This window comes from Podarcis cretensis (assembly GCF_951804945.1).
Source record: "Podarcis cretensis genome assembly, chromosome: 7".
NCBI classification, from domain to species: Eukaryota; Metazoa; Chordata; class Lepidosauria; order Squamata; family Lacertidae; genus Podarcis; species Podarcis cretensis.
Window position 1 is genome coordinate 3,023,234 of NC_137176.1, and position 25,843 is coordinate 3,049,076.

Genomic DNA, 25,843 nt, shown 5'->3' on the forward strand with positions numbered 1-25,843 from the left:
TGTTTTAGGACCTCAACATGTCTTACCTAAATCCTCCTCACATGGTACAAAGAGAAGTATGAAATGTAGCTCTGGGATAGTTTTGAAAACAGTCCTGAATAAAAAAGAGAAATATATATAGAAATAGTTTCTGTTTTAGCTTTGAAAAACATTTATTTTGCACTCAAATATTGGTTATTGTGTTTGAAATTTCTCTGTTAAATAAGATGGGCAATAAGATATAGTAAAACAGGAAGGCATTTTTACAAAAGGAGAAGCTGTACCACATCAAATGATGAAGAAATTCCAGAGACAATTTATTTTAAGGCCAGATGAGAGCTTGCAGAAAACCAAGCTGATCTCTGGCTGAAGCAAATAAATTAAGCTTAATCATTCAGGCAAAATCTGCAGGTTTCTTATTAAACTGAGGTATGAGCGATAGGAAGCATAAGAGGTATTATGTACCGTAATTCAGCCTTATCCTGATTTCAGGCCAAGGTTATCTAACTGGAGCAATGAGTTCTACCAAACACACTTTTAATATTCTATAGGAAACTGCCCCACAGCCTACTGAAAAAAGTGGTACTACTGTCACGATATCTGCTTCATCCTATTAAAGACTGAGTCAGTATTCTTGATATGGGATTGAAAGAATTAACTGCAAGATGTACTACATGATGAAGCACAGTAAACATTTATTTATTTTCATTCTAATAAATGTTTCCAAAGCTAACCTAACACACGTTATTTTTCATAAAGAAGTCTGATTTTGTTCTCTATTTGGAGAATTCAGACTGTATTTTTCTTGTAATTTCTGTTCAATCTGCACAAATACTGGCTAGCTGAGCATAAGACAAAATGAATCAAGTATCACATGATCAAGTACCACATACAAAATTCAACGTTAATTCTATCTGTCTCTATGACACACGCACACAGCATGTGAATCAATACCTCAAAGTTTGTGCAAATACTTGGAACCAGTGGCTAATTCACACAGATCTTTTTGTCTGTCACTAGGAAGGTTCCAGTTACAGATAGGTAGCCGTGTTGGTCTGCCATAGTCAAAACAAAATAAAAAAATTCCTTCCAGTAGCACCTTAAAGACCAACTAAGTTAGTTCTTGGTATGAGCTTTCGTCTGCATGCACACTTTTTCAGGTATCTTCAGGAAGGAATTTTTTTTATTTTGTTTTGACTAGGAAGGTTGTTATGCTTGTGAGAACTAAAATAGAGAATGTAGAAGTTATCTGTTTACCTAACCAAGACTCTCCTTGTGACAGTAAAACTTAAAAATAGAGACTGAAAACAGCATTGCCTACAATCCAGTGAATATTTGTACATACATGCTACCAGCTAAAATGGGATTTAAGCACTTTAATTATTATTTAATTAAAACACCAACCAGGACCTCCACATTCGCTATATAAATCAACTTACGTCATAATTTCATGGCAACAGTCAACTGCATATCCATCTGTTGCCACAAAAAGATGCATAAATAGTGTATTTAAAGGCTGTGAATAAAAGATACAAACAGTTCAGCACAACTTCCATTCAATTAAATAAATAAATTGCAAAATGGCAGCTTAGGCACTGATCTTGTAAAATATGTGTACAAAATGCTGCAACAAAATAGTCACATAATTAGATAGCTACAGAATTAAGTCATTTAAAAAACATCTATTTAAAGCGCAATAGTATCAATTATGTTCATTAGCAGGGATAACAGTGCAATCCTATGAGTGTCTACACAGAAGTAGGCCCATTGATTCCAAAGAACTTACTCTCAAGCAAGTGAATATAGGTTTGCAGATAAATAGCTTAAATTTACAGATAAATAGCTTAAATAGAGATTCAATTTCCACAGGACTGCCAGAATAAACACAGAACTCCTGATAGAGATATCCCATGGCTGAAAAAGGTTGCTGACCCCTGCTGCTATTCAGCACTGAGGACAGCTCATACTCTAAAGAGATACTGGATTAACAGCTATGGTTAAGGTGGAGCTAGACCTTTAAGGACTAATATACTATTTCCAGGGCTGTATTATTTTTTATATTCAAAGCAGTGGCAAACATTTTCAAGAGAGCAGCTTCAGGCAAAAGTTTAACCCTTCCTTTAGCCAATGGGTTCCATTCTCCAAAGCTGGGATGAGCTGATGCCTAAAAATGTCAACATGGGAGGCAAACACCTTCACCAATGAGAGTTCCAAATGAGGAACTGCAACTGATAAGGCCCTATCTCATACCACTATGCCATGGGTCATATCAAAAGGCAGGGCTTCCCTCACTGATCTCAAAAACTTGGTTTGGCAGCTATTGGCATAGGTGTCCCCCCTTTAAGTACTTGGGCCCCAAGCTTTTCAGGGCTTGTACATCAGCACCAATACCTTGAATTGGGCCCAAGAGCTCACAGATATTCATCTCCTTGACATCTGATGGGAGGATGTTCCACAGGGTGGGCACCACTACTAAGAAGGCCCTCTGCCTGTTTCCTTGTAACTTGACTTCTCATAGTGAGCTTGATCTCAGGGTCTGGGCTGAACAACTGGGGTGGAGACGCTACTTCAGGTTTACAGTGACAAGGCCATTTAGGCCTTTAAAGGTCAGCACCAACAGCTTGAATTGTGCTCGGAAATGTACTGGGAGCCAGTGTAAATAAACTGCCCAGGTCCAGGAACATATGGTGAACAAGCCAGAGCTGAGTTTAAGGCAGTCTTCACCACTAAACCACCTGGGTCTCTCGAGAGAACTTAGAATTCAGGAGTACCCTGAAGATATGCCCCTGAGCTTGCAGGGCAGCAGCTGAAGAAGGAGCAAAAAGAGTTTTCTGGTGTGTGTGCTTCTTTGTGGCTGATTAGCTGCTCTCCCTGTGCAAAGGTCAGAGGGGGCAGGGTTTCTGTTGAGGCAGGTGATTAGCTGTGGGAGGAGCTTATCAGAGCTTGCAGGGCAGCGGCGCGCGGTTTGATCCATCTTTTAGATTTAGGGGAGCTAGTCTCAAACGTTTGTTGGGGGAGACCTAGGTTTTTTTGGGGGAAGTTATTTGTCCTGTCTTCACGCTTTTTATGATGGAGGACTGCTGTAGCCATCCCCAACGACACATTCTCAAGATGGAGAGTGAGGGAACAGCTGCAGTCGCCTGCGGTTCCTGCGCAATGTTTGCCATCTTGCCAAAGGTTGCAGGCAGCTTTACCTGCAGCAATTGCATTTTGACTGCCCTCTTAGAAGACAAAGTCCAGCAACTGGAGGCGCGCGTAGCTACGCTCCAAAGAATTAGAGAGCTGGAGCTCTTCTTGGAAGCAACAGAGCACACCGTCTCCACTAAGGAGGAGACAGGGGACTCCCCTGAGAAGGAGGCTAGTTCACCAACACAGGAGCCAGATATATGGAGAAACGTGACTCAAAGAAGTAGGAGGCCCAGGGTTCGCTCTGATTGTTTAGAAATACACAATCGCTTTGAGGTCCTCTTCCCTAGCATGGAAGACGAAGAGCAGACTCCATTTGAGGATCTCTCCCTCATTACAGTCGAGTGGGCCAGGGGAGATCTGGAATTGTGGGGGCCCCTAAGTTTGGAGGGTCCTTGAAGCATGTCTTTAAATACCCTCTGGACTATGCTGTTGACTGTGGGGAATGGAACTATGAGGAATGGGCTGATCTCTTGAGGAAAGATGGAGACATTTTCGAGTTGGAACATCCCCGAGATCTACTCTTCAATGAGAAAGGAAAGAAACTAAGCAAGAGATCAACAAAAGAGAAGGTAAAGTGCAAGTATAAACAAGAAGAAGATCTGCAGAAGGGACATGGAAGGGACTTAAGAGCCTCGGACATAAGATTACCAGGTTGATGGACCAGAAGAAAAGGACAATAAGAACTGACATAACCCGAGACCAGGAAAAAGAGACGCTGGATGAAGATTGGAAGAAAATTTTTAAAGTTTTATTTTGGAAATTTCTGTAAAATTAATGAATATTAGGAAAAACGTTGGAAGGAAACTATTTGGCTTTAGTATAAATAATATGGAGTTATGTACAAATAAGTATTAAGTCTTACGTTTTAAGGTATTTTATGGTAAGATAAGGTTAAAATAAATTAAGGCAAATTGAATGACAGAATATAGTAGTGAAAGATGGAAGGATTTGCTGACTTAATTAATAGGTTAGGTTTTTTAAGATAATTTTTTTAATTGAAAATTGAGTGTTATTAGGCGGAAATGCAAAGTTATAATATATTTAGATGAATTATCAAGATAAAAGAAAAAATGGAAAGGATTTGCTGAAACTACTAATTGAACTAGAATACAAAAAAGGGAGGTGTGAGGAGGTCAGGGAAACAAGTAAAGGAAAGTTAAGATATGGAAAGGATGACGTGTTGTTGTTTTTTTTAAAAAAATGTTTTTATATTATTTTTATTTCTTTTTGTGAATATTCTGTATTTTTGTTCCTCTTTTCTTTTTCTCTTTTATATTTTTGTAACCTTTTCGAAACTTCAATAAATATATTTTTTTTTTTAAAAAATAGACCACAGCGCCACCCGCTTGCCTTATGATGGCTATATATAGAGTCAGTGAGAATATATGTTAGAAGACATGTATATGCTTCTGACAGCAAAACTTGAGGGTGCACATGCTAGCTAGATAGCAGTTTCATGTGAAGAGTGTAACATCAATGTGTAAATTCAGCTCTGTTCAGAATTGTGGGGGCTTCCCCACAAATAGACAAAGAAAGCTGAGTGGAGATTATACAGGTGCTGCCTATTTTGGCTTTTTGTTGTTTTTCTCTTCTTATCCTATACCTTCCTCTCTACCAACACTTTGGGAAAATTAGCTGCTAAAGGAGATATAGAAAATGCATGAAGAAAAGTTACATTTGATAGTCTCTACTTTTTCTATTTACTTCAGGGAGTCTTCCAAATTATTTTACCATTTAGAGCCCAGCATGCACAGAGGATGGTTTTGACATGATCAGTAGAATAGATAGACAGGATTTGAATTGGAGTGTAAAATAAGCCTCTTCTTAGATTCTATAGATCCCACCCCTTTTGGCTTATGACCAAGAAAACGTTTATTTCCACTTATCTTCAAACTGTAGTACATCTTTCCAATGAAGAGTGTGGCTATTCTCCAATATATTCAAGGAGGTATTCCACAGGAAAGAGGCACTGAATCAATGAATTAAAGCAAAATAGCCTGGTTTGCACATAATACTAAGCCAAAATATGGCTAAGCATAAATGAGCAGTACAGGTACAGAGATCAAAAACCAGACTGCCTCACTCATCCCCTGTTCTGCTGCTGTTATGATATTAGAAGTGACACATAGCATTATATGTGAATCTGGGCTTGAAGTTTATTTGGTGTTTACTACTTAGGGTTTGCTTGGAACAAGACAAACCACAAGCTGAGATTCACACATAATGCCAAGCCAAATCATGGCTTAGCTCCACGTACTATGGCAATAGCAGGAGCAGGAAACGAGGGAAATGCCTGCATTTTCACTCTGTGGAGCAGCACACTTGCTCATTAATGCTTAGCAGTGGTTTGGCTTAGTGTCATGTACATTTCCACATTTACCTTCTTGAACAGGACAATTAAAATTACTGTGCTCAAGCGTGCACAGTATAAGCGGGCCTTGTCTATTCTCTGCAATGACCACACACAATATGTAAAACCTTTATCATTAACATTTTGAAGGGAAAAATGTTCCTTACCGTACACTTGTTTTGAACATAATTTTGTTCTAAGTACTGTTCCCAATTGGCTTGATCAACAACATCCCAATTGGGATAGTCCAGAAATACAGCATGAGCAACAGTTACATTCTTCTGATTAACTAAAGTCACTGCAAGATTGGCTTTTTCTCTGTAAAACAAACATTTAACTTTTGTTAATGAAACAACTAACAGGAAATTAGATGCACTACAAATGGTTGCAATGTTGCTACTTACAAAAGATAGATGACATTAATTCTGCCAAATAATCTTTCTGTATTGTATTTCATGTGTTGGACAATATTAGGAATATCATGGGATTCTGTTCTTCTAGCACTGAATATGACAGAAGATGGTGGGGTAGATGATGCTGTTGCAGGAGACAGTGAAGACATTGTGCATTCTGCAGCAAAAAAGAAAAGAAAACATTTCCTATTCTTCAAATAAATAACTGACAGTAAAACATATCACTGAGAATCACAAAAATGAATTCATACAATTTAAACAAAAAATGATTTCAACAGCCAGATACTAGCCACATTTCCCTAAAAGTAGGTCAGATGTATTTGAATTAAACCTACACTTACAATGAAATAAGCTCACTTAGAATTGTAGACTGACGTTTATTTGGTTAGGATTGGGAAATTTGTGATTTATGCTTTATCTGAATAAATGTTACAGAATTTCTATAACTGCACTGCTTTCACAAAGCAGGTCTACAACACTACCACCAGAGTCTTCTTGTATTTGTCAGCTGTCGCACTTAAATAATGGGAGTTACCGTTTTGTACAGAGATTGACAGATCAGTCTAATTCTGTTTGGTTTCCCTTTTGCATGGTTTGCCCCTCATTCCCTTCCATCCCATTTCTGCATAAATGTGTGATAATAAAAAATCACACAAACCTCTGGATCCCCTCACCCCCACTTACATTTTCACAACGTAGTCTGCCATTTACATTTTTTATAATCCTGGTAATAGCTGCTTGGAGCAGCTAGGAAGCAAGGTTCTTGTGATAAGAGTGGAAAACAGAGCTACAAATGGTCTTGGGAGCACTCCACTCAGAGCACCTCACAGAACTTCAGGGTGTGTGTGTGTAGATTCCCATGGAGAATTTGTCTGATCTGTCTGTTATCCAGGTGGTGTGGATCAGGTGAATTCACCTGAAATAGAGGACAGGAGAGGAATCCCACCAAATTTCTCCAGAATCCCTAGTTTTGTAAGGTTATGCTACTGTCCTTAACACCACTACAGAACTCTAGGAATGGCAGTTGAAGTAGCTGTCTGCGCAAACTGATGGGAGAGTAGGCCTAAATGTGTTGAATGGAGATTACAGTGGTGCCTCGCAAGACGAAAAGAATCCGTTCCGTGATTCTCTTCGTCTAGCGGTTTTTTCGTCTTGCGAAGCAAGCCCATTGACGGCTTATCGGATTAGCGCTATTAGCGGTTTAGTGGCTTTTAGTGGCTTATCGGTTTAGTGGATAAGTGGCTTAGCGGCTTAGAAAAAGGGGGGGAAGGGAAAAAAACCCGCAGGAACTCGCAAGACATTTTCATCTTGCGAAGCAAGCCCATAGGAAATTCGTTTTCCGAAGCACCTCCAAAACGGAAAACTCTTTCGTCTAGCGAGTTTTCCGTCTTGCGAGGCATTCGTCTTGCGGGGCACCACTGTATTTCAAAGTGAAGTGTGCATAGAAATGGCATGCCTCGAGTACATTCAGGTATAGAGAAGGAAGTTGATAATTTTTGGAGTGTTACTGAGTGTTAAAAGGAGTCAAAAACATGAAAGGTTATACTAACAAGTGCAATTCTGTCACTACAATCTGCAAGAGTGAAGTCATATTAAATGCTCTCTCTCTCACAAAAAGTTCCCTACACATTGTAAGTGGCACATCAAGGACAGGACAATTATAAACCTTAATTAATTATACATATATACATACATATCCTGCCTTTGTCCCAAAACAGGACTCAAGGTAGTTCACAGATAAAAAAAAGAACCACTAAAAATGTAGGGAAAAAATCATTAAAAACAATTAAACATTGATAGAATTAAAACTGTACATATATAAAATCTATTAAAAACATACAAATAATTGCAATAAACAGCACATAAACCTTTCCCGGTGATGTGCTAGCTTACTAGGTGGAGATCATTACAAGACATGAGCATCTCCAACCTGCAGGCTGAAGCAATACTGAATTTTACCACCTCAATGCTGTTCTTGGGCTGTTCTACAGACCTTATGTAACAGAGAAAGATGGTAAAGTTATTGTGAGGAGAGTTCTCTGATCTGCACCCTGGACAGAGTACGAATCGATAAGTTCTCCACACTAAGGAAGAGTTCCAAAGTTTTACTGCAAATTGTCTTTAACTCGGTTCAAAAAAGCACACGTCATAAATACAAACCAACACATTGCTCTTACATAAAAACCAACAACTAGCAATGCTGTTCAGTTATCTTTAACATCTTATTCTTAATATAGTCCAAGAACTATTCTCTCTCTTCTGAGAGAGAGCCAGCCTGCCTCCCGGTTAACATAGACACGAAACCAGAGACTCCGCCCTCTCCTTGCACCTCCTGCGCGGGATGCCGGTCAGGGCCAGCCCTGCCTCCCGGGGCAGCAGGATCCCTCCCCGGCCCGCCTCGCCCGCGGCTGCCCCTCAGGGACGCAGAGAAGAAGCCCCCAGGCCTCGGACCCCCTCGTCCCCCGGGACCCCCTTCTCCTCCCTTGTTCCTGGTGCCGCTCTGCACCCACCCGCCTTCTCCGGGCGACTCCCGCCCCGCAGCAAGTTCGGGGGTCGCAAGTTCGGGTCTCTCCCCTGCGAGCGCAGAGCTCCGCCTGGATCCCTCGCCGGCTGGGTCGGGATGCAGGAGCCCTGCCGGCCTTAGGGCTCCCCAATGGCGGGATCAGACCAGGTGCTGCAGCAGCTTCGGATCAGGGCCGTGCGGAGTTGGAAGGGATCCCTCTGCCGGGGGGCAGCCGGGGACCCACCTGCCCAGCCGGGGCTGCCGCCCGTCCGCGCCGCTTTCTTGTTCCGGGACTCGAGCTCCGCTCGCGAACTGGCTCGGACGCGCCTGGCCGTTGCTATGGCGACGCAGAGGCCCGGCCTCCCGCCGCGCGCGGCATGCTGGGATGCTGACGGGGTCAGAGGGGAGGGGGCGGGGCCGGAGACCCGCTCGAGACAAGAGGGGAAGATGGCGTCTACGGCGGCCGGGAAGCAGCGGATCCCTAAAGTGGCGAAGGTGGGGCGCGGGATGCGGCCTGGGCCTCCGTGGGCCTCGCGAGGCCTTTACTTCCCGAGCAAAGCTGAATGGGGGGGAGGAAGCAGGCGGGAAGGCGGCGGGTGAAAGCCGAGAGAGGTGGCAGGGAGCGGAAAGGGGGAGGCAGGAGCCTTCCTTCGGGCTCTGGTCGGCCGGAGGAGGAAGGCGGGGTGCAAATAAATGTGTCACTTATTTATTTAGAGCATTTGTACCCCGCTCGTCAGCCCAAAAGGCTTACAGGAAATCGAAACAAGACATTCCCAACCCGCAGGCTTACATTCTAACGAACAAACAGGCAAATTAATAAAAATGCAACGCACGAGGAACAAGGAGGGAAGTGGGAAATAAAACTCTAGAAAAGGCACCAATTTCTAGACAGTTAACTGTATCTATAATGGGTCACACTGGTTGGCCTCCCGTGGATGCTTTGCTTGAGATTAGGTGACCCTCCGGGAACCTTGCAGCTCTGTAGTTGTATGATAGTACAGTAGCAGTAGTAATAAAGATGCTTAGGAAGGCAGGTGCAACCTGATGCAGAAGAAGATGGGGCATTTCATGAACCTGGGACCCCCAGGGTCATGTATTCCCCTACAGGAAATAGCGGAGTAGACCAGCAGCGTTTCCACCATACAGACCTAGTGCATTGAATCAGGAGGAGAGGATGCGGTCAAAGTTCCCCCAAGTATAAGGCAATGATAATTAAGAACTAAGCCTGGGAGCTGTAACCCCCATATTCCCTCATGAAACTGATCTGCATCATGACATCAGTCTGGTCAGAGGGAGGATCATGGGGGGAAAACAAAACCCAGATGATGACCACCAGCAGAACACTGCTGCTGCTGCTGCTGTCAGTGAATTTTGTGCCCCCTAATTTCACTCTTCTGGAGGGCGGTACAAATGCCCAACCCTCATTTTTGGCACTTGCAAAATGGGACAGCAAAATAGGAGGGATACCTCCTATTGGCTCAGCCACACAAACACAACCTTTTCCCATGGAGTTGCATGCTTATTCAGAAGTAAAGCAACACTACTAGGTTTGACCATACGGAAACCCTAAATGAGGGGTTTTGTTTTGTTTTGTTTTGTTTATTGAATGTATATGCCACCCTTCATCCAAGCATCACAGGATGGCTTACAGTATAAAAGCACAAAAATACATTTGGACTGGGGCTTGCTTTTGAGGACCAGACTTAAACTCCATGCACATTTGGTTATACATAGTGGGATTTGGTTCTGAGTAGATGCGGGCTGGGACGCGGGTGACGCTGTGGGTAAAACCTCAGCGCCTAGGACTTGCCGATCGCATGGTCGGCGGTTCGAATCCCAGCGGCGGGGTGCGCTCCCGTCGTTCGGTCCCAGCGCCTGCCAACCTAGCAGTTCGAAAGCACCCTTAAGTGCAAGTAGATAAATAGGGACCGCTTACCAGCGGGAAGGTAAATGGCGTTTCCGTGTGCTGCGCTGGCTCGCCAGATGCAGCTTTGTCACACTGGCCACGTGACCCGGAAGTGTCTGCGGACAGCGCTGGCTCCCGGCCTCTAGAGTGAGATGGGCGCACAACCGTAGAGTCTGGCAAGACTGGTCCGAACGGACAGGGGTACCTTTACCTTTACCTAGATGCGGGCTATAAAGTAGTTTTGTTTACTTTTTTAGAGAAGAAGAAACTTTAGCAGGCACAGTTTGTTGTGCAGAAAGCAAGAAAAACTGCACTTGCTGAAATTTCTTTTCCTTCACAACTGTTAAAACGAATGGGAGTCATTTGTATCTTGCCACCCTCCCTGAAAGGGAAGTTGGAATAAAGTATAGCCACCACCCTTTTATTAAGCAAATTTTGGATGACCCAACCATTTGCTGTCTTGAGCAGCACAAAACAAGTGGACCAAAAAGGATTTTATTCTGACCACAGTAAAACTATAGATTGACATTATTTTTTATTGTTGAATTCAGAGGCAACACCTGCCCTATCTGGCAACATTGTGTCAAACTGCATACAGTCAGCCACCATCTTAATGGCAGGGCATTGGTAGTGGGCATGCTGATTAATTCTACCTTTCCTAATGATCATCACGATTCATGCAAAATGTACAGTTATCTATTAGGATACTTTTTTTAATGAGAAATTGCTCTGACAGCAAAAACAATGTCTGTAAAAACTCATTGTGTAATTCCCAAATTACAAATAACTAAAAATGCTATAAATAGATTACATCTTGGAATCAAAAAGTGTTCTGATAAGAATGGAACAACCAAAACTTCAAACAAAATAGAATCATTTAGATTGTGTGAGTGTAAAGAAAGGGTTAATTCCTCTTCTGGTGAATGACTTAATTTTTTATTTTTGAAAGGCAAATTGACCTGAAAGATTGCATTTTGTCATGGCCAACATTTATTTCTATCATAGCATCACATACACTGCATGAGCGAACTTTATTGATTTTTTAAAAAAAGACTTTGCACATATATTTCTGTTTCACAAGAAACCCTCTAGGTAACTTTTAAGAATAAAATAAAATATTAAGAATATCTGTTGCAGTGTTGTCCTGAATTACAGAAGGTTTCTGGTACTTTTACATAAAATATTATATATATATATAGTGAACACTTGTGGAATTACATTTGTTACCTCCATGCATAGAATGCTAAAATATGTCATCACAAGAAATTGTTTGTCCCCCAGGTGAAAAACAAAGCCCCAGCAGAGGTACAGATCACAGCAGAGCAACTTTTAAGAGAAGCTAAAGAAAGAGAACTTGAGCTTCTTCCCCCACCACCTCAACAGAAGATCACAGATGAAGAGGAGCTAAATGATTATAAACTTCGAAAAAGAAAGGCAAGTAAACATCATGCTTATCGAATGCTAAATATTTGGTTTTATTTATTTGAACTTGTATCCCAGAATCTCTTGATGTTGTTGAAACTTGTTGAAACATACTGTAGCCTTAAAAAACCCTTTCCCTCCGTGGCGTAAGTCTGGCTGCCTGATGCTAACCATACAATACATTGCTTCCTAAAAGGTTTCATTCTAGGGACGCTCAAGAGGAAGGAGTTCTATACATGTGGAAGAGCTACTCCAGACTTTCACTAGCTATTAAGAACATATCTTCATATGCAGTTGTCACTTGCTGGGTTTTTTGGGGAACATGATGATATAAAAGAAAAGTAGTGTTCTCTAAGATAGCTGCTTCTGAGAAGTGCTATCAGTGGATCGATTGATAAAATTATCCTTTAATAGTGGCATTTCAGTATTTGTCATTATTCTTTCAACAACATATATCATTCAACACCTTAGTCTCTAAGCAGTGTACAGTAAAGTTAAAAAGATAAAATCGGTAAAGCCATAAAAAATTAAATGCCTGCTGAAATAAAGGTGCCAAAAGTTTGACAGGGAGGGGGCCTGTCTGATCCCAGCTGGGAAGAAATTCTACAGAGTTCGGCCCACAATACTGAATACATAGTTGTGCATCTGAGCCATGGGACCCCACTATCACAAACACTCCTGAAGACCTCAGTGATCAAGGCAGGGTAATAAGGAATCAGGCAGTTCTTAAGGTATGCTGGACCTAAATCACATGACTGAATACTTCTCCATGATTAAAAACAAAACAAAACAGAACTCAGACAATCAAATTCCTTACCAATCTCCTTTTGGTTACACAGTACAGTTACACACTCTACTTTTCTCCCTAGACCTTTGAAGATAATATAAGAAAAAACCGGACAGTTATCAGTAACTGGATCAAGTACGCACAATGGGAGGAAAGCCTCAAAGAAGTACAAAGGTACTTTGTTAAGAGTTGCATTTCAAGCACCAACTGTATGAATAACTTACAGTGCCCAGCTCTCTATAATATGAATCACACATGTATTAATTTCAACAATGTTTTGCACTCAGGGCTCGTTCCATCTACGAACGTGCTCTAGATGTAGACTACCGAAATGTCACCCTTTGGCTGAAGTATGCCGAGATGGAAATGAAGAACCGCCAAGTTAATCATGCCCGAAACATCTGGGATCGTGCTATTACTACTCTACCAAGAGTCAACCAGTTCTGGTAAGTGAAGTATGGCTTGCTGCTTGGCAGACAAATCAGTAAACCAGAGTATATCTTCCTCTCTAAATGGGTGACAAAGCATCCATTTCTGATCATCTGAAAAGTATTTGATAAAAATAAATAAATACTGTATTGGAATGTGTATTTATTGTATTCTATAGATTGTAGTTTTCTGAAAAAAAGAGATGTCACTGCATCTTGCATAGTTATTGGTGAACTATTTGCTTACCCTGGGCGATGACCAGGATCCAAAATAGGAATCTGTACTTGGGTGTGCTAGATACCAAATGTGCAAGCACTCTGTATTCAAGAACCATATGTGATTTTTTAAAAAGATATTAACTAGAACATAGACTTATGTGTGAAGAGTGATTAGCCTGGGTTAAGCTTCTTACGTTGCTTTTATTTGGAAAGGTACAAATACACTTACATGGAAGAGATGCTGGGAAATGTTGCTGGAGCCCGCCAGGTGTTTGAGCGCTGGATGGAATGGCAGCCAGAAGAACAATCCTGGCATTCTTACATTAACTTTGAGCTGAGGTACAAGGAGGTAGACAGAGCACGCTCTATATATGAGAGATATATCCTTTTGAGGCTGCTTCTATTTCAGCCTAATGTTTTACTTTTCTGTTGTTGCTTTGTTCACATTTTGACTTTAGGCCAAATGAAAGCAGCATCTTTCCAACCTGGTTATCTGCGGAATGTAGAAATTATAGGAATTTGGATGTTGAAGGAGAAGGGTACTAACTTCCTGACAGCTAATTTCCTATGTTGAGGAATATTGTTTTTACTTTGAAGGAGCCTTCAGTCATGTGATTATTCTCTTGCCATCTGAATCCTTAGAGGCCAGATACAAGTGTATCACTTCAGAGACAATTAGGCCCTGTGTGTCACCTTTTCATCTGCTACTGAAACTTAGCAGAAAAAGACGCCATTCCAAAAGCATGATCCTATGCAGACATAGGTGCACCTTGGCTCCCTGGATGAGACTACATGTTGTTCATTCAGTTATGCTCAGTGACCGCAATGCTTTCACTAATTCTGCCTGGTATGAATTAGGCTTTGAAAAAAACAGTTTTTATCTTGAATGTTGTTGGGTTGAGAGTAACATAACAGGAGACGTGCTTAAACATGTGAAAAGCATGCAACGTTGGAAGTGTTAATCCAGTTTCCCAAAATCTTAGATCTGTATCCTAAATCATTCTGTTTCCCCATGAAATATAAAACTTCACCATCCTTTTGTTATCCTTGCATAATATATTTGTGGCATTTTATTCTTAAAAGTTAGAAGTTAAAATGAAATTCTTCATACTTTGAATTCCTTAACATCTTCCACTTGTCATTGTGCATCCCGATGTTAAGAACTGGATCAAGTATGCCCGTTTTGAAGAAAAACATAGTTATTTTGCCCATGCAAGGAAAGTATTTGAGAGAGCAGTGGAATTCTTTGGAGAAGAACATATGAATGAGCATCTGTATGTAGCTTTTGCCAAATTTGAAGAGAACCAGAAAGAGGTAACATTTTGCTTATTAGAAAATATAGCTTGCATTTTGCAATCGAATGTATGTTTTTGACTGATACTGCAAAACTTTCCTTTACCAGTCAGTGTTTCCCACCGCCAGATTCCCATCCATCTGTGCTTGTTCTCCAGCTTGCTCTGTATGGGTTTGTTAGTTACCTGACAGTTGCCTGAAAAGGTGAAGGTGTCTTGCTTTCAGAGTTCCTATTTATCAGGTCTGCATGTGGGTGCTAAAGTCCACCTATCAATTGTGGACATTCTTTAAGAATTTTATACCTTAGTGAGCAAGTGAAGCCCAAACATCTTCATTCATTTTCTTTCTCAGTATCTCAAGGCAGTTTGAGGGTTGGGGGAGGGAGTGGGAATGGGGGAAAAAGTTAAAATTTTACATATTGGGCATGATTTATAGAATCATAGAACTGTAGAGTTGGAGGGTGCCCAAGGGTCATCTAGTCCAACCCCCTGCAAGGCAGGAATCTCAGCTAAAGAATCCCTGACAGATGGCCACCCAACCTCTGCTTAAAAAGCTCCAAGGAAGGAGAGGCCACCACCTCCCAAGGGAGTCTGTTCCACTGTCGGAACAGCTCTTACTGTCTGAAAGTTATTCCCAAATGTTTAGTTGGAATCTCCTTTCTTGTAACTTGAAGCCATTGGTTCACCTCCTACCCTGTGGAGCAGGAGAAAGCAAGCTTGCTCCATTTTCCATGTGACAGCCCTTGAGATAGTTGAAGATGACTTTCATCTCACCTCTCAGGCTAAACATCACCAGCTCCTTCAACTGTTCTACATAATTTTAATATGGAAATAACATTATTTCAGTAGAACATTACTTCCAAATAAATTGCTTAAGTATTGTGACTTGGGTCTATTTGTTTCTGTTGTTGTCGGTTTCTAGCAACTAGACCACAGTGCAACATAGAACTTATATTGGACTTCTTGGTTTTAAAAAAAATGTTAGCTTATATATATTTGAGCAAAATGAGAACCTTGTTATATGCTCAAGCTGATAGTTGTATCTCTTGCCTTGTAGAACTTTACTCTGAGAAATGGCTGAGGATTTGAGTTGTGAGTCAGTGCACACGGAGTCAGATTGTTGGTTCATCTAGTCCTGTACTGTTTATTCTTCAAGGTCTCAGCCAGGGTTCTTTCCCAAGATCATCTGCCTATCCTTTAACTGAAAAGCTTGTGCCAGAAAGTGGTACTACGCATTCATGTAGAGCATATTTCTCCGTGCTTTCTAAGCTGTTGCTTTTTCCAGTTTGAAAGGGTGAGAGTAATCTATAAATACGCCCTGGACAGAATCCCAAAGCATGAAGCTCAAGAGCTCTTCAAAAATTACACCATTTTTGAGAAGAAGTTTGGGGACCGACGAGGAATCGAGGATATTATAGTTAGCAAGAGAAGATTCCAATATGAAGAAGAAGTGAAAGTGAGTGCAGCAACTGCTGGGGGCAAATGGAAGCATAAACTTTTATGACAGTTCCCTGAACTGCCATCTCCAGAATACTACTAAGAACTTGTATTTCTGAAGTTCTCTATTCTCTCTTAAAGGCTAATCCACATAATTATGATGCCTGGTTTGATTACCTGAGGCTTGTGGAAAGTGATGCGGATCCTGATGCTGTACGTGAAGTTTATGAACGAGCCATTGCCAATGTTCCTCCAATTCAAGAAAAGAGGCACTGGAAGAGGTATATCTATCTGTGGATCAATTATGCACTGTATGAAGAGCTAGAGGCAAAGGTACAACTCCTGAATTTCTTTGATTTTCTGAGTAACAAAATGTGACTTGGAATTATTTTAAATAAATTATTAATTTTTGTATGTGTATGTGTATATATGTGTATATTTATATGTATATGTATAAATGATGACTCATTCAAGTGGGCAAAATCCATTTGCTGCCCTTTTCTTCTGCCCCCTCCCTGTCAATTAAAAAACAGTAACTATCTGAACAACATAAACAGTAGAACAGTGATTAAAAGCAGCATTTAAAAACTAAAACAGAGATAAAAATACGCATCTTTTATTTAAAAGTCTTGGAAGTAAAAAGGCTTCCACCCAGTGCCCAGAAGGATAACAGCATGGGCACCATGTGAGCCTCTCTGGGAAAAGAGTTCCACTGCCATGGTGCAAGAGGGGAAAGGAGCACCTAGCCTTACTTTCACCCTCTGGTTACTTCCAGAGGTTCTGTTAAACAATCTCAATGCATAGGCAGTTTGGTGTACAAGAAAATGGTCCCTGAGAAAAGGGGGCCCCAGGTTGTATAGGGCTTTAAAGGAGTCTGAATTGTGCTCCGAAATGGAGCAGAAAACACTGAAACACTTCGAGCCACTGGTGTGATATGTGCCCAATATCTAGTTGCAATTAGTAGTATAGCAGCTATATTTTGAACCCCTTAGAGAGTAAAAGGGGGAATGAGGAGAAATGGGGACAGGAAGAGAAGGTGAAGAGGGGGGAAAGCTCATGGTGGAGAGCTGTAAGCAGGTCTAGGTTTCTAGAGTAGGAGTACAAGTTTAAGTAGTATAACTAACACAGGCAACAAGGTAGACAACTTTCCTAAGGGGCATTCTGAATATAATTGCTTAGAAGCATTTGTTCTGAATATGTGACATAGAATGTGTTCTTTCTCAGGATCCAGAGCGGACAAGACAAGTGTATCAAGCTTGTGTTGAACTCATTCCTCATAAAAAGGTACTACATTCTGTTGTATGCCTGGGGTTCGTACATAAGGGTGTACATGTGTGAGTGGAGGTCATTTTTCACCTCAGTTCTAAGCTCAAGAGCCCCCCTATATAGAAATATTGGCCCTGTTTTGGCCAAAGTTTTGGCTATGGTTCACTGAAGCAATAAAAGCTGGTTGCAGTTGATTTCTCCCATAGTCTAAACCTGTTCACATCCACTCAGAAACAAGTTACACTTTGCCCCATGGGACTTGCAGTAAGTTAAGTGAACATAGGCTTGCCAGAGACAAAAAAGACAGCTACACAATGACGCGAGTTCTCTGGGAAAACTTGAATTGGGCAATTGCCTATGCAAATTAGAACATTTTCTGATGTCCCTAGAGAGTGCTATAATATGGCAAAGTATTTACTTCTATTTATTAAACTAATTAAGAATTCTGAAACTGCCAAGCTTTTCTAATATTTATTTGCAACTGGCATCCATTAATTATTACTCTTGAACTTATGAAACAAAATATTCAATGGAAAAGAAAGCACTGGACAGTTTTCTGCAGAATTTACCACCTGCCATCACTGCAGCAACACACACAGATATGGCTCTCCATGTGTTTCAAAAAAAAACTCCTTAACGGGGGAAATGCTTTGTGCATGTTAATAACCATTCTTTGGGACAAGTTTTCTGCTTTGGCATATTTAAGAAGACTTTATTTTAGTTGAATTGGAGGCATTGCTCTCAGAGAATCTATATTATTTCTCTTTTCAGTTTACATTTGCCAAAATATGGCTGTTGTATGCTCAATTTGAAATAAGACAGAAGAATCTCCAGTTTGCCAGGCGAGCATTGGTAAGGAAAATAAAGTGATTGTCCAAGTTAATTCCTTTTTGATACAATGAGGGTGATCAGCTGATCTATCATGATTTGTCATGATTGTTTAAAGAAAAATGTTTATTGATTTGTATTTGCATATTGAACAACAGTTACAGATAACAAAACTTGCTATCTTGTTTCAATTTGGATACAATAAAGAAACTGGAGGCCCCTCAACTGTCCTTGGGTCCAGTATTGGACCACTTTGACCGGATATCCCCAGCCGATGTGGACAGACTCCTCCGAGCTGGAAAGCCCACCACCTGTCCTCTCGACCCGTGCCCATCTTGGCTGATTAGAGTGTGTCCAGACGAGGTGCGGGCCCTCCTGGGGGATATCATCAATTTGTCCCTTGGCACGGGGACATTCCCAGGGGAACTGAAGGAGGCAGTGGTGCGCCCGCTCTTAAAGAAACATCATTAGATCCTTTAGATCTATCCAATTACCGCCCGGTTTCGAATCTTCCGTTCCTGGGTAAGGTGATTGAGAGAGTGGTTGCTGAACAGCTTGGTGGGTTTCTGGATGAAACATCAGCTCTGGATCCATTCCAGTCCGGCTCTGGTTGCCCTAACAGATGATCTTCGTAGACAGCTGGATCGAGGCGGGTCGGGGCTGCTGATTGTTCTAGATCTGTCAGCAGCTTTTGACATGGTTGATCACGAACTTCTGGACCACCGCCTTGCCGACGTGGGGATCCAGGGCACAGTCCTTCAATGGCTGCGCTCGTTTCTCTCTGGTCAGGGACAGAGGGTGGCGCTTGGGGGGGAATTGTCATCGCGCCACTCCTTGGTGTGTGGAGTGCCTCAGGGTGCGATACTCTCCCCAATGCTTTTTAACACCTTTATGCGCCCCCTCGCCCAGCTTGTCCGGAGTTTTGGGCTGGGTTGCCATCAGTATGCCGATGACACCCAACTCTATCTGTTGATGGATGGCCATCCTGACTCGGCCCCAGACACACTGACCAGATGTTTGGAAGCTGTGGCTGGATAGTTACGTGGGAGCCGGTTGAAGCTAAATCCTTCGAAGACAGAGGTCCTGTGGCTGGGATGGGACGATATGGGATTGGGGGGGCAACTCCCATCCCATCTCTTGCAGGGGCGCAATTAGTGCCAGCACTGTCCTTTAAAAGTTTGGGTGTAATCCTCGACACCTCCCTTTCCATGGAGGCGCAGATTGCAGCTATAACAAAGGCGGCATTTTTCCATCTCCGCCAAGCTAAGCAGTTGGCTCCTTACCTCTCTCGCCCTGACCTAGCCACTGTGATCCACGCAACGGTCACCTCCAGACTGGATTATTGTAACTCGCTCTACGTGGGGCTGCCCTTGAGACTGACCCAGAAACTCCAGCGGGTGCAGAATGCTGCAGCGAGACTCCTTACGGGGTCTTCGCTGCGAGATCACATTCACCCGGTGCTATACCAGCTGCACTGGCTCCCGGTGGAGTACAGGATCAGGTTTAAGGTGCTGGTTTTAACCTTTAAAGCCCTATACGGCCTAGGACCCTCGTACCTATGGGACCGCCTCTCCTGGTATGCCCCACAGAGAAACTTACGGTCTTCAAATAAAAACATCTTGAAGGTCCCAGGCCACAGAGAAGTTAGGCTGGCCTCAACTAGAGCCAGTGCTTTTTCGGCTGTGGCTCGGACCTGGTGGAACACTCTGTCACAAGAGACTAGGGCCCTGCGGGACTTGACATCTTTCCGCAGGGCCTGCAAGACAGAGCTGTTCCGCCAGGCCTTTGGCCAGGGCACAGCCTGACTCCCTCCCTCGGCAATCTTCGCGGAGTTGTGGCCCAATGGTGGCCAGTGGCTTGAATTTAATTAATTTTATAATGAATGATTTTAGAGTGTTGTTTGTGCTGTACTTTTGTACTGTTTTATTGTTGTTAGCCGCCCTGAGCCCGGCTTCGGCTGGGGAGGGCGGGATATAAATACAATTTATTATTATTATATAAAAGCAACAGTATTACTCCAGCTCTGTAATTCTATAATTATGGGACTATACAGTTACTGAAAGTATCTGATGCAAATGGTTAGTCAGTACAGCTAAAGATCCTTCCATATTTTATCAAGGGGCAGTTTTTGAATTTTGTTGTTAACTGTTGAAGTGAGGGTTAAGTGTAACACTGCATTTCCCAATGCCATAGATAACTTTCTACCAGTGATCATTTGCCTTTGTCCCCAGAGATGAACCGATCTACCCAGTGGGGTTTCTAAGCTGAATTGGAAGAGGGGAGGGTCAGGCCACTTCCTTCCTGACAAATTGATTTAGCCTATAGAAATGCTTCATCCCTAGTTTGCTTCTTTAACCAAGTTCTGGTAAGGAAAAGGAACCCACTGGACCTGATCAGCACTATGGGCACCACAGGGTAATTGACTTTCATTTAAGGAAGGGTGTTTCTACCACCATTAGCCATTGGACCACTTGCCAGAAGTTTTGTCTCTCTTCCTCCTGCACATGTTTACTGGTGGGTCTGACCTTCTTTTGTAATGTATATTGAACAGGCCCAAAATATAACATTCTAACCATGATTGCTGTAGTTGTCAGGGCATGTCAAAACTGGGAGTGAGAGTCAGACCTTAGAAGCCACTCACTGTACTTTTGGGTGTGCCTCAAAAAAGCATGTTTGAATCTCGTGCTCTTTCTCTAACAGGCTTTGGGCAATTTCTGACTCTACTCTTTACAGGGAACATCCATAGGTAAATGTCCAAAGAACAAACTGTTTAAAGGCTACATCGAACTGGAGTTGCAGCTACGAGAGTTTGATCGTTGCCGGAAACTGTATGAGAAATTTCTAGAGTTTGCACCTGAAAACTGCACATCATGGATCAAGTTTGCAGAGTTAGAAACCATTCTTGGTGATGTTGATAGGGCCAGAGCTATATATGAGTTGGCTATTGGCCAGCCACGATTAGACATGCCAGAGGTAAGAGGGGTGCTGGAGTTTGCCGTGCTCTGCAACATACTTTTCTCTGGAGGGAATATATTATAACTCGGCTAATATGGGAGTAGTAAACAGATTTGGATTTTGAATACAAAGTGCAATGGTCTGCTGCAGCTGATTGTCCAGACAACCTATTTATGTGGGAATGTTCACTTTGCTGTACCTTAATAACTGGCCTGTCTGCTTTCCGACTAGGTTCTTTGGAAATCTTACATAGACTTTGAAATAGAACAAGAGGAATATGAGAACACAAGAAATCTTTATCGGCGATTGCTTCAGAGAACGCAGCATGTCAAGGTATGTACTTGGTTAGGCAGAACTAGATACCACTGTAGTTCATCGATACAAAAGGCCGTGTGCAGTTTTTTTGCAGCTTAAGTAAGCCCACTGGAGAAGTCATAGAATCATAGAATCATAGAGTTGGAAAAGACCACAAGGGCCATCGAGTCCAACCCCCTGCCAAGCAGGAAACACCATCAGAGCACTCCTGACATATGGTTGTCAAGCCTCTGCTTAAAGACCTCCAAAGAAGGAGACTCCACCACACTCCTTGGCAGCAAATTCCACTGTCAAACAGCTCTTACTGTCAGGAAGTTCTTCCTAATGTTTAGGTGGAATCTTCTTTCTTGTAGTTTGGAGCCATTGCTCCGTGTCCGCTTCTCTGGAGCAGCAGAAAACAACCTTTCTCCCTCCTCTATGTGACATCCTTTTATATATTTGAACATGGCTATCATATCACCCCTTAACCTCCTCTTCTCCAGGCTAAACATGCCCAGCTCCCTTAGCCGTTCCTCATAAGGCATCGTTTCCAGGCCTTTGACCATTTTGGTTGCCCTCCTCTGGACACGTTCCAGTTTGTCCTTGTCCTTCTTGAACTGTGGTGCCCAGAACTGGACACAGTACTCCAGGTGAGGTCTGACCAGAGCAGAATACAGTGGCACTATTACTTCCCTTGATCTAGATGCTATACTCCTATTGATGCAGCCCAGTATTGCATTGGCTTTTTTAGCTGCCGCGTCACACTGTTGGCTCATGTCAAGTTTGTGGTCAACCAAGACTCCTAGATCCTTTTCACATGTACTGCTCTCAAGCCAGGTGTCACCCATCTTGTATTTGTGCCTCTCATTTTTTTTGCCCAAGTGCAATACTTTACATTTCTCCCTGTCAAAATTCATCTTGTTTGTTTTGGCCCAGTTCTCTAATCTGTCAAGGTCGTTTTGAAGTGTGATCCTGTCCTCTGGGGTGTTAGCCACCCCTACCCCCCCCCCCCCCCCAGTTTGGTGTCATCTGCAAATTTGATCAGGATGCCCTTGAGTCCATCATCCAAGTCGTTGATAAAGATGTTGAATAAGACCGGGCCCAAGACAGAACCCTGTGGCACCCCACTAGTCACTCTTCTCCAGGATGAAGAGGAACCATTGATGAGCACCCTTTGGGTTCGGTCAGTCAGCCAGTTACAAATCCACTGAGTGGTAGCATAGTCAAGACCGCAAGTCAGCAAGGCTGTAATTTAGGCTACCTTGATAGAACTGTTAATTTAATTCTGGTTTGCTTAGAAAATGAATGAGTTTATTTCGATAGGGTTGCCTTTAAAATTGCTACAGAATTTTAAGGCCTGGGGCAATATAGGCCAGGAGAACTTACCGAGCTCTTAAACAGCATACAGCATGGTCCACATCACACCCAAACTGATCCATCTTTCAGGGCTTTGGACCAATAGAGCAAAGAAGCCAATTTACTACTACATACAGTGGTACCTCGGGTTAAGAACTTAATTCGTTCTGGAGGTCTGTTCTTAACCTGAAACTGTTCTTAACCTGAAGACCACTTTAGCTAATGGGGCCTCCCGCTGCCACTGTGCCGCCATCCAATTTCTATTATCATCCTGAAGCAAAGTTATTAATCTGAGGTACTATTTTTGGGTTAGCGGAGTCTGTAACCTGAAGCGTAGGTAACCTGAGGTACCACTGTGTTGAAAAGCAAATAGTGAGGTGCCTCGGTTTAAGAACAGCCCTGTTTATGAACTATTCAGTATACGAACTTTGCAAAACTGGAAGTAGTGTTCCGATTAGCAAACTTTACCTTGGTCTAAGAACGGAATCCAAATGGTGGAAGCGCACCAGCGGCAGGAGTCTCATTAGGGCAAGCACACCTCGGTTTAAGAACGGTTTCGGTTTAAGAATGGACTTCCGGAATGGATTAAGTTCATAAACTGAGGTACCGCTGTTAGATGTTGCCAACAGTGTAGGGACAGCTTGCATTTTTTCCAGTTGGAGTGATGGTCCAATAAACAGTCTGCCTTTCCTGTCTTTGGCCGCAAGGTGGAGCTACAACCTGTCATATCCATGACATTTGTCATGCGGAGTTGAGTGAGGGGAAATGTGGATAGGGAATTCAGCCATCCATCATTTTAAGTTTTAATGCCTCTGGTATAGGGAGTGACTAAATTAGAGACCTGCTCCATAATCCACATCACAATCACCCCTGAAGCTACTGGGCAATACAGTCTTTGTTTAGCAGATCCCCTATATGTCTTGTTCCTCCATTCAAAATGTATGACAATTCTTCCGTTCAGATGGTACTTTCTCTCCCTCACCTTTCCTTACCCAGTTTTTTAAAAATTCTTATTTTTGTGTGCGCTTTTGAGAGCAATCTGACTTCTAAGTCATACACTTAGAAATAAAATAAAATAATTTAATTCAATGCTCCATTTTAATAAGAACAATAAAAAATCCAAAGCACCTTTTCTCACATCTATAATATATTCATTGCTATGAGCGTTGCATGCAACATATACAGCTCCAGAGCAGAGCACTTGATATGCATTATATAATAATGGATTTGTGTTAAACCCTTTGGCAGCCTGTTTTCCTGTGTAAAGATTTGCCATATACCCTAATATGGACTTATTTGGTTTTGCTGTAGGTGTGGATCAGTTTTGCTCAGTTTGAACTCTCAGCAGGGAAAGATGACAGCTTACCACGGTGTCGGCAAGTATATGAAGAGGCTAATAAAACAATGAGAAATTGTGAGGAAAAAGAGGAGAGGCTTATGCTTCTGGAATCCTGGAGAAACTTTGAAGAGGAATTTGGAACCGAATCCAGCAAAGAGAGGGTAGACAAACTCATGCCAGAGAAAGTCAAGAAGAGGAGGAAACTTCAAGCTGAAGATGGGGTAAGAGCACAAGCTGGAGACCTGGCTTTGCATGCTTGGTGGTGGCTTTTCAAGAAACAATTTATACACAAGCAGAATCAAGTGAAGGTTTGTGTGAGCTATACTAGTGTGGGCTGTGTGGAGTGTATAAGTATTTGTGCACACACACAATTCATTGATTTACTGTTCAATTTTGTTCATAAGTTCTGTTGTTCAGTAGGACTTGCTATCAGGTACACATGTATAGCAGCCATAATTTGTGTATTGCTTCATAGCAGTGCTTTTGAAGTGGTATGCAATAAAAATTAAAAACCACTCAAACCAAAACCTAAGTATTCACACAAGTAATAATATAAAAGTTTCCTAAAACACATGGGAGGTGGAGCCTAGGCTTCTCCCTGGCACTAGTTTTCTATGGGCAGCTTTTTCTGGAAAGGGGGGCATTCAAAGATTCAGCTTCTTAATCCGCAGCATGAAGTGCTATTATGCTGCTATTTTAAACTGTCTATGAAACATCAACTATTGCATGGAAACACTAGTGAGAGCAGGAAAATTTATGTCTTGATAAAGAAGCAAGCAGGCATAATGTTTTGGGTGTTTAATTATGTTAACTTTTCTCCTCCTAGTCTGATGCTGGCTGGGAAGAATACTATGATTACATCTTCCCAGAAGATGCTGCCAATCAGCCCAACCTCAAACTGCTTGCAATGGCTAAACTCTGGAAGAAGCAGCAACAAGATGATGATCCAGAGAGAGATCCAGACAAGGATGTGGATGAAAGCAGTCCCTAATGCCACACTCGCTCTCCCTGTTCGATTTTGTACAGAATTTTTGCCAATGAATACAATAAATATTTCCAAAAAATATCACTGGCAATGTTTGAAATGCAAGAAAGAACCATTAACACTTCATCTAGTAGTAGTAATGTTATGTGTCCATGTGTGGGGAAAAGGAGATGGGCAGCACCAGAAAACGAAATTAGAAGTAAAGCCCTGAAACATTATTCACAGATGGAAATTTATTCTTTTATAAAAGATTTCCATTGCCCCAATTACACAATCTATAGATCGGAGAGGTTCAGGCCTGAGAAATGAGCTATTACTGCTAGACCTGTGTGATGTGATGATACATCATTCAAAACCTGTTTAAAGACCACATCATGATAACTGTTTCATTATACAGTGGTACCTTGTATTAAGAACTTAATTTGTTCTGGAGGTCCGTTCTTAACCTGAAACTGTTCTTAACCAAGGTACCAATTTAGCTAATGGGACCTCCCACTGCTGTTGCATGATTTGTGTTCTCATCCTGAAGCAAAGTTCTTAACCCGAGGTACTATTTCTGGGTTAGTGGAATCTGTAACCTGAAGCGTCTGTAACCCGAGGTACCACTGTATTTGACCCAGCAATACATTGTGAACAGCATTCAAAATTTCAGGGGGTGGTATAATTGTGAGCAATTTGAGAAGTCCGCCTCGGCACCTCCCCTTAACCATGGTGTTGATGCTTTAAGAAAGAGCCCTGCCTGCCTGCCTGCCCCTTCCTTCTCCTAGTCGCTCTTCCTGCTAGGAAGGACAGCCGAGCGCTGCCAGCCCAGCATCGCCAGCCCAGGTACAGCGATCAAGGACGTGTTGCTGGGAAGCAAAGAGCACTATCAGCCCAAGTGGTGCGATCCTTCCTT

At 42.3% G+C, this 25,843-nt stretch overlaps 2 protein-coding genes across 7 annotated transcripts in view; one reads left to right on the forward strand and one right to left on the reverse strand.

Moving 5' to 3' along the window:
• CFAP61 (cilia and flagella associated protein 61) overlaps window positions 1–8,805 on the reverse strand; it is a 138,150-nt gene extending 129,345 nt beyond the window's left edge. For 4 of the 6 annotated variants that reach the window (XM_079983467.1, XM_079983468.1, XM_079983464.1 and 1 more), the window contains exons 1-5: window positions 8,679–8,805; window positions 5,923–6,088; window positions 5,686–5,836; window positions 1,419–1,495; window positions 27–94 (exon numbers count right to left, since the gene is read on the reverse strand). In XM_079983467.1, the coding sequence (XP_079839593.1) occupies window positions 27–94; window positions 1,419–1,495; window positions 5,686–5,836; window positions 5,923–6,080 (454 nt within the window). In that variant the 5' untranslated portion in view covers window positions 6,081–6,088; window positions 8,679–8,805. Of the gene's footprint in view, window positions 1–26; window positions 95–1,418; window positions 1,496–5,685; window positions 5,837–5,922; window positions 6,089–6,615; window positions 6,638–7,924; window positions 8,028–8,678 lie in introns of those variants that run through there. The other 2 variants (XM_079983465.1, XM_079983466.1) reach the window with 2 other exon arrangements.
• A 19-nt stretch (window positions 8,806–8,824) lies between these two features.
• On the forward strand, window positions 8,825–25,029 carry CRNKL1 (crooked neck pre-mRNA splicing factor 1). The gene is made up of 14 exons (XM_079983565.1): window positions 8,825–8,929; window positions 11,622–11,774; window positions 12,632–12,723; window positions 12,837–12,995; window positions 13,410–13,576; window positions 14,332–14,510; window positions 15,774–15,944; window positions 16,067–16,258; window positions 17,150–17,209; window positions 17,963–18,043; window positions 20,753–20,992; window positions 21,206–21,307; window positions 23,936–24,184; window positions 24,790–25,029. Exons 1-14 carry the CDS (start codon window positions 8,882–8,884, stop codon window positions 24,952–24,954), a joined length of 2,058 nt encoding a protein of 685 aa, XP_079839691.1. The 5' UTR covers window positions 8,825–8,881; the 3' UTR covers window positions 24,955–25,029.
• Window positions 25,030–25,843: the final 814 nt, after the last annotated feature.